At 44.3% G+C, this 8,980-nt stretch overlaps 1 protein-coding gene across 2 annotated transcripts; it reads left to right on the top strand.

Annotated features, from left to right (window-relative positions):
* Positions 1 to 2,075: 2,075 nt before the first annotated feature.
* Positions 2,076 to 8,980, top strand: cyp1b1 (cytochrome P450, family 1, subfamily B, polypeptide 1). Of its 2 annotated transcripts, none has more exons than XM_079728823.1 (3): positions 2,076 to 2,118; positions 4,657 to 5,692; positions 6,286 to 8,980. In XM_079728823.1, the coding sequence occupies exons 2-3, from the start codon at positions 4,665 to 4,667 to the stop codon at positions 6,848 to 6,850; spliced, it is 1,593 nt and encodes a 530-aa protein (XP_079584949.1). In that variant the 5' UTR covers positions 2,076 to 2,118; positions 4,657 to 4,664; the 3' UTR covers positions 6,851 to 8,980. The 2 variants fall into 2 exon arrangements, with proteins under 2 accessions (XP_079584949.1, XP_079584948.1); XM_079728822.1 differs by lacking the exon at positions 2,076 to 2,118 and adding an exon at positions 4,049 to 4,454.

Genomic DNA, 8,980 nt, shown 5'->3' with positions numbered 1-8,980 from the left:
AAATAGAAAATCGCACAGTGATTACAATGTCATGCCATAAGGGCATACATGTGGGGTTACTACACCTAGGGGTTACTACGGTATAATTTGCTTTATATATTCAACACACCTCTGGATCTACTGCCCCCCAGACCTCCGGAGCCCAGGGAACCTTCCCTTGCACAACAGCGTGCTGGGAAGTGATCTGCGGCTCTGCCTTTAGATTCACCGCCTTGATGAAGCACATGTGCGTGACTACTGTGCGCCTTCCGAGTCCACAGCCTTGGGCAGGCCCCGCCGGCGTCCCCCTCCCTGTGCAGGTTCACACTGCAGGGTTTGACGGGGTAAGATAAGCCGCTGTTTAAGTGCAGCAGAGTCTAAAGACACAAAGGCACACACCTCTTCCAAGCCCTCTCCTAGCACGCTCCACGCTCATTTCAGAGCTGTAAATCAAAGTCATGACTTTGATTCTTGTGTACCAATGACATGCCACTTCCCTGCGTGACAAGGCTGCCAGCATTCAACTATGCTGGCTCTATTTGTGTATGTGTTTGTGCGTGCGTGCGTGAGTGCATGTGTGTGTCTGTGTGTTTGTGTCTGTGTGTGAGACACGCAATGTAAACAGGTGTGAACAATCACAATCAAGTGAGTGTCGGGCGAACAACGGATATGTTCTTGTTACCCGTGACACACCTCTCTCTCGCTCTCTCTCTCTCTCTCGCTCTCTCTCTCCTCACACGCAATGAGCAATGAGCAATTGAGCTGTCAGTCACAACAAAGAGGGAGGAACAGAACGATGGTTGAAACTTCCCTCATGGGGCGAAGTTATTGTAGGTCTAGAGTTGTGTCGGTGTGTGTGTGTGTGTGTGTGTGTGTGTGTGTGTGTGTGTGTGTGTGTGTGCGGTAAGGGTAAGAAAAGGGAGGAGGACCTTCCAGGAATTTACTGAAAAGCCAGAGAACAGGCACGCTTAGATCCTTCTGTTCAAAGACAAACATTGGTTGCCTTTTGTCATGTTTCCCATAATTACATCACAATATTGGACAGTTGAAATGGTAACTATTATAAGATAATATATTATAGTTTATATTGTATAACTACAATTCAATTCAATTTTATTTGCAAAGCCCTTAATCACCATTACAGTTTCAAAGGAAGAAATCTTGAGAATCTACAAGAATTATTATAGACATTTTAAAAGTTATAAATATGTTATATAAATGTGATTGGTTCAGGGTAGCGCCCGTGTGAGTGCTTGTTTTCAAACTGGTTTGATAGGCCTGAGTTTTTTGAGTTTTCCTGAGACATTCTAGATATCCTCTAATGCACCCAAATGTTCAACATTAACAATTGCAGTGAATTCCTCTTCTCCTGCGGCATCCTAAAGTGAAAGGGAGGTAGGGACAGGTGTACCAGGAAACAGGTGTTTATTTTGATGTTTTTGTGTGATAATCTGACGAGCGCACGCACACACACACACACCAAGTGAGAAAAATAAAATACCTAAAAAAGTAGAAGGGATAGAGAGAGAAAGAGAGAGAGGGAGAGAGAGGGAGGGCGAGAGGGAGAGAGAGCGAGGCAGAAGGTGCGGGAGACAGAGAGAGAGCGAGAGAGCGAGGGAAAATGAGAGAGAGAGAGAGAGAGAGAGAGAGAGAGAGAGAGAGAGAGAGAGAGAGAGCACGAGAGAGAGAGAGAGAGAGGGGAGAGGTGGAGTGAGGGAGAGAGAGGGAGAGGAGAAGAGGCACAGGGTGAATGATGAGAACGAGAGGCTGAGGAGGTCTGAGGGCATAGGGTGACAGCTCTGTCCACTAGCAGGGATGAAGACACCGTTCTCCCTCTCACAACACAGACTTCCAGTGTCTCGCGTGAAACATGGCTGTTTGGGCAGGCCAATCACAAGTCCGGGATAGAGCATGAGCTGTGATTCGCCAACACGAGTCAAAGGGGCAGAATGGGCAGCTCAATGGACCAATGGCTGGCTGCGAACCACAAACTCATTGGCCAATGGAGGTGGGGGAACAGAGTCCAGCGGGTCAAGGGGCGTGTCTTGGACCACACGGTCATAATATTAAAATGTCCTCGCATTAAACCAGTGTGTTCTGTCTTAGTTGGAGGAACTTTACCCAGAGGTCCAACGTAAGGTAAGTTCATACTTACCATTGTTACTGAGAAGTAACTTTAGGACTTTGAGTGAGACTAGTGTGGGGCAGTTGGGAATTTATTTTGATATGTTGTTGTGTGGTTTACAATCTAATATCAGTAGTTATTTTAGCCTTATAACACTGCATTCAAATTGGCGATTACAAAGTATGTTGTAGGCCTGTTGAACCTGTGGTGCAGGCCTAATCAAATTAGTAGTAGCCTACACAATGTTTTCAACTGAAAACGATAAAGGCCTAAAAGGCCTTAATTACTGGTAAAAGGCAAAGGACCAATACAGCACACAAAGAACAAGTTTTATAAATTAAAAAAAAAATTATATAATATAATATATTATTATAACTGTTTAATCATAATGCCACATTTTACTGTTATTGTTGTTTTTCTATTGTTGTTGTTATTGCGATCAAGGCTAGCAATCGAAAAATTAAAATACATAAGAACAAATATATTCAAATGTACACTACGCGATAAAAAAACAACTTGTAAGAAAACCCTTAGGTTGGGTCACAGGCCAAAAGATTGGCGTGCGTGTGTCTGCCATGCGCTGTCCGTGGTACTGAAGCACGACACCCGAAACCAGGCCATCGGGAGCCCGAACATAGGGATCCCAAACACAGCGGATAAGAAGCATAATCATAGCTGTAACGTTAGCCTCTTGGCTAGTTGACACAGCGAACGGTTATAAATAGATACAGGTAATGAATAAATAGGCCTACATCCAAGTCCTAGGTCTTGGCCTCTAAAACAACTAAATAAAACCTAAAATAGATTTGTACTGATTGTTGCCCATTTTTATGAATCCTGCAAATGGAAAACAAAAGATAAACGTAGTCGTCCAGCATTCTGTATTTCAAAATAGTATTAAAATCGACAAAGAAGAACAAACGTATCACCGACATCAAGAAACTATTTGGTATTGATTTATGGAATATTGCTCACATCTGTTTAGAATGTTGGCAAACGTGAAAGTCACGTCATAAAACGGTTGATAGTTGCTCATTTATTAAATTAGTCTTAATTAATTTGGGCTATATTCTAGGGATCGCCACCTCCTGGTGGTGTGATTAAAAAGCGCAGTCCACGCTAAACATGGGGAAACGCTCGCTCTCTAATTCTGTGTAATAGTACACAGTATACTACTAACCCTATAGGCCAATCTAATAAAATCTTCACATAGGGTAGGCCTACTTTCTTTTTAATACTCCATCCTATGTGGGCCTATGTGCATCTGGGATAGGCCTATATATTTAAATTTGAATCGGAGGCAAAAATAATGTAACCAATAAATCAATGTATGAATCCTGCCCAGTCGGTTTAAAAGTGTAACAATATATTGAAACGTATATTTTAAGGTAATGCATGAGGCTAAAAAATATTGCTGGCAGACACACAAAACAACAATGAATTAATAGACCGTCCAATACACTAAAAGCGGCAATTGGTTAAAGTTTTCAGCATGCATAAACAACAGGTTTTGCCTTGTTTTGGAATGTAGATGTTAGAACAAAAGCCGTCTGGTATTTCTCCCTCTAGATATCTTGGTGTAATGAAATATTAGGAGATGAAAGGCGGCAAGCAATTTAATTTAAATTAAAAGCCATTCACCGTCATGATTGTGAAATACAGCAACTCAGGATTAGTTTTATTATTTTGCCGATTTTTTTTAATTTCCTCTATCAAGTTTGATCATATTAAATACAGGCTACGCAATGAATTTCCAAAAATGATTAATTAATGACACACACACACACAGCGTGAGTGTGAGTGTGTGAGTGTGTGAGAGAGAGAGAGAGCGAGAGAGAGAGAGAGAGAGAGCGAGAGAGAGAGAGCGAGAGAGCGAGAGAGAGAGAGAGAGAGAGAGAGAGAGAGAGAGAGAGAGAGAGAGCAACCAGACTGACTGGCAGAACGAAAGGAAGAGTAGGCCTATAAAGAAAGACTGAGTATAGAGACAGGGGGGGGGGAAAGCGCAGATGGGTTTACACCCTCTGTAAAACAAACTCCCACCCTCTATCACACCACGCAGCACACGACCCGTGATGCTGCGCTGTTGGCACGATAAGGTATTTAAACACAAGTTTGGGGTCCTCGACAGCAAACAGGGCAAAGCGACGATAGAGATGCCAGAGCTTGCAGGCTTGGAGCAAACGAGCGGCTTCGAGGTTTTTCCTCGTTCATAGCATGGGTTAAACCCTGGGCTGAGTTACTGCTGTAAACAGCACACTGTCTTCAGATCACTATGTAGAGGAGAGGAGAATGGTGGGGGGGAGAACGAACTTCGATCATTGACCGCGATCGGATAAGGACTGCAATCCAGGTATTGACTTGTTGGGTTGTTCTGGTGACCAATTGATATTCATTATTTTAAAAAATGCAAACATAACTTAATTTCATCATTGTTTATAGCAGAGGCTGTTTTACTGGCTGTTTTATGTATAAAAAAATAAATAAAAACACATATATTGCATTATTGATTGCTTCCAATAATAATAATCTCTGTATTTCCACCATGATTTCAGAACCGAGAATGGACTTCGCAATGCTGGATTGGAACCACACGCTGACACGGAGTCTGTTAGTCGTGGTTGTTACTTTCTTGAGCGCACTGCACGTCGTGCGGTGGCTGCGCAGCAGTGCGCTGCGGCAGAGCGGAGCCGGGCGACGGAGCGGCGCGCAGCCTCCCGGACCCTTCGCTTGGCCCATCATCGGGAACGCCGCACAGATGGGGAACGCGCCTCACATTTATTTCATGCGAATGGCCAAGAAGTACGGAAACGTGTTTCAGATCAAATTAGGCAGCCAGGCCGTTTTGGTGCTCAACGGCGCCGCCATTAAACAAGCGCTCGTCAAGCAGGCTCCTGATTTTGCCGGGAGACCGGACTTCACTTCTTTCCAGTACATCGCAAACGGGGAAAGTTTGGCGTTCGGCACGGTCAACGATTTGTGGAAATCGAAGCGCAAAGTGGCACACGCCACCGTCAGGTCGGTGTCCACCGGGAACTTGCACACCAAGCACGCGTTCCAAAACCACATCGTCTGCGAGGTGAAGGAACTTCTGCGACTGTTTCTGGACAAAACGCGGGAGGAGCGCTACTTCCAGCCCATGGTGTACCTGGTGGTGTCCACGGCCAATATCATGAGCGCCGTGTGCTTCGGGAAGCGCTACTCGTACGACGACGCGGAGTTCCAGCAGGTGGTGGGGCGCAACGACCAGTTCACTAAGACGGTGGGCGCCGGGAGCATGGTGGACGTGATGCCCTGGCTGCAGTACTTCCCCAACCCCATCAAGACCATATTCGAGGACTTCAAGACCCTCAACTATGAGTTCAACATATTTATCGGCAAAAAGGTCACCGAACACAGGAAAACGATCGAGTCGAGCACCATCAGAGACATGACGGACGCACTTATTCTGGCGATGGACCTCATCAGAGACCCCGGCAAGGGGGTCTCGGTCAAACAGGACCACGTGCCGCCCACTGTGGCGGACGTGTTCGGAGCCAGCCAGGACACCCTCTCCACTGCGCTTTCGTGGATCATTTTAATTCTCGTGAGGTAAGATATTTGCTCATAAAACTTTGCAGTTTAATTAGTAGCCTATATAATAGCCGGTAAGCCGGGACCAGTCTAAAACTGGCTATAATCATTCGTCATTTCCCATCTCCGTGTAATCCTCTGGTTAACCACGTTGCGTGCCGTGGACTGTAAACGCATCATCTGATGTTATATTGTTAGGCCCAGGGGCGTAGGAATGAGTTTAACATTGGGGGGGACACATATCGGAAACCTGACAGATCTGGTATCATTTTTAGGTGGGACAAATGCGCCTGTCTCCGATATTGGAGGGGACACGTCCCCTCCGTCCCCCCCGGTTCCTACGCCCTTGGTTAGGCCTATACTTGGACAAACATGTTCAAATGTATGACTCTTTATTGTCAATATACAATCAAATATTATATATTTTTTATTTGGTTGGACATAGTCCAATTGTGTTTAACAACTACTTAATTTGTACACATTTTTTACTTAAATTAACTTAAGGGTTAACTTAACCCGAACCCTTCATTGGCACATTAAATGTACACATAATAAAGAGAACTATAACTATGAGACACTATGTGTAACGGTGATTCTGTGTCGGTGAGCAGGTTCCCAGAGATGCAGCGGCGGCTCCAGGAGGAGGTGGACAAGGTGGTGGACCGCGAGTCCCTGCCCTCGATCGAGGACCAGCCCAGGCTGTCCTACGTCATGGCCTTCGTCTACGAGGTCATGCGCTACACCAGCTTCGTGCCTCTGACCATCCCGCACAGCACCACGGCGGACACCGTCATCATGGGCTACTCCGTGCCCAAGGACCGGGTGGTGTTCGTCAACCAGTGGTCCATAAACCACGACCCGGGCGTCTGGGCCGAACCGGGCGCCTTCGAACCGACGCGCTTCCTGTGTCCGGACGGATCCCTGAACAAGGACCTGGTGTCCAACGTGATGATCTTCTCCCTGGGGAAGCGGCGCTGCATCGGAGAGGACCTGTCCAAGATGCAGCTGTTCCTCTTCACCGCCCTGCTGGCCCACCAGTGCCACATCCGCTCAGACCCGGTGCACCCCCCCCAGATGGACTACCTCTACGGGCTGACCCTGAAGCCGCTGCCCTACTACATCGCGGTGGAGCTCAGGGACAACATGAGCCTGCTGGACCAGTTCTGCTGCCCCTGAGCGGAGAGCGCTCATTGGAGCCAAGGCCCCGCCCCGTTCCAAAGGACACGGGGAAAATAGTGAACCCCCAGCAAGGAGTTTGATCCAAGCCTTTGGTTTGGATCAAATATATTTATAAACTCTGGCAGGTTTTTCGCCCTGGGCACATGTTGTGTCCTTGACGCTATAGCCTGTATATTATATCAGGCTATAGCATCAATAGATAGGCTACCCTGCAGGCCGTTTATAATATGCCATTAATCACTGGACATTTTGATTTAAATTCGGGCAAAAGCAAATGGCTGGCAGGGAACACGTGGAGGTCAGGTGACATTAGGTGTGGGGTGGGGATGCTGTACCCCAAAGAAGAGTGTTCTCAAGATAGGTCAATAAAGCCCCGACCCCAATCATGGCGTGATGCATGTCAAAACTAGGCTACTTACAATCGGTTGAACTGACTCACGTCATTATTTTGTCGAATCAATTGTGATTAGGTTTCTGTGTTCAATGGGAACGAAAAAACGAAAATTGTCGGTAAGAGATAGAATATGTTCTGAACATTCAGTACAGATGGAAGACGTTAAGCCTGCAAAATGCCTTGAAGTCACAATACTGCTGATCGTAGAGGACATGTCATATTGATTCATGTTATATGACAAAGGTTATGGCTGGTGATTATGGGTCGTGGTGTGTGGGAGACTGTACACAACCAATGAGCTTCTACAATGCATGAAAAAAGATGCACAAGAAATGGCATCTATATATCACATAAACAGTGCAAAGTTTCTCAGGAACAAGGCCTTATGAATGTTGATTAAGAGCTCACTGATTTGGATTGAAAAGGCTATTAACTATGAACACTGACTATTCTTTTCTTTTGTTGAATGTTGCTTTGGTTTGTAAACAGTATAAAGCACTATGAAAATATAAATATTAGATCTATGTTAGATCAGTGTTATTTAGTCATGTAGGTATTATTATTACTGTAACTGTTACCAGTGATAGCTTTGCTCATGTTCCACTGTTCATAAGCTCAATAATGAAAGGATGCTGATTTCTGACATCATAAACGTGCCAGTAAACAAAACTTGTTGGGGAAAAAGAATATTCATTCATTAACCAATGATATTTCCTCTTTCTGAAAATAAGTCATCTCAAAGATCTGAAAACACAAGTTGTATGTACAAATTGCATTATCTGATTGCTTCTAACAGACAAACCCACACACAAAGATAGTAGGCCTACATATACCATTACCTCCACGCACACGAACATGACAACGCTTCTGTGCCGGTCTGTCTGTTGGCCAGGCGAATGTTTAGCTGGACGCGGGATCAGACGGATGTGGCCCGACTGATTCCGGTGTTGGGCTAGAGTTCCGGTATTATAAAGAAAACAAGACTGGACCTTAAATCAGTAAAATAACATTCATATGGTAAAGCGCTTGCCATGTGCCTTCAACCAGAGCAGTTTCCGTGTTGATTGGTTCTCTTCCTCTGATTGCCACATTTTACACAATTTATTACAGTTATACTCTAAATACTTGTATGTATACTCTGAGTACTGAAGTACGACAGCAATTATTTTCGCCTGGTTCCACTGATAGAGTTCAAGGGAAGAAGTACGTCTAACTTGGGCATTTAAACGGTTTCTATGTCTGCGTCAAAGATATAAAACTGTTGAACCATTTATTGTATAATCCTTTTCGAAATGATAATAAAAACACTTGTTTGATGAATTAAGATGTCAAAAGATCAGAGATGATTATGTAGCAACATAAATTATATATTTGATGTTTTAAACATGCATTATTACTTTTTATTGAACTTCTAGTCGATACCTCTTTATATCTTCAGATATGCTGCATATCCCTGCAGTTTAACTATAATGCAAATTACTGCAGTTTAACTATCATGCATATTACTGTAGTTTTACTATATTGTATATAACTGTTGTAATTTAAATATACTTTATAACACTGCAGTTCAACTTTACTGTAGATCTCTGCAATTTCCCTAAAATGTATATCCAAGCAGTTTTACCACACTGTATATTCCACGTTTATACGCATGCATCCCATTCTACTAAGACAGGAAGTTGCTTGCTGTGATATTGCGCAGTTCCACTCAATAAAAGGACATTTTAAAGATA

The sequence above is a fragment of the Pollachius pollachius genome (assembly GCF_949987615.1).
Source record: "Pollachius pollachius genome assembly, chromosome: 2".
Classification (NCBI taxonomy): Eukaryota; Metazoa; Chordata; class Actinopteri; order Gadiformes; family Gadidae; genus Pollachius; species Pollachius pollachius.
Note: the sequence above shows the minus strand (reverse complement) of the source record. Positions and strands in the feature narration are given on the sequence as shown.

What these genes read in the sequence shown, in the direction of transcription:
- cyp1b1 (XM_079728823.1), top strand. Translation starts at nt 4,665, where the DNA reads ATGGACTTCGCAATGCTGGATTGGAACCACACGCTGACACGGAGTCTG. An exon ending in ATCATTTTAATTCTCGTGAG is followed by an intron (nt 5,693 to 6,285) that starts GTAAGATATTTG and finishes GTCGGTGAGCAG; the next exon opens with GTTCCCAGAGATGCAGCGGC.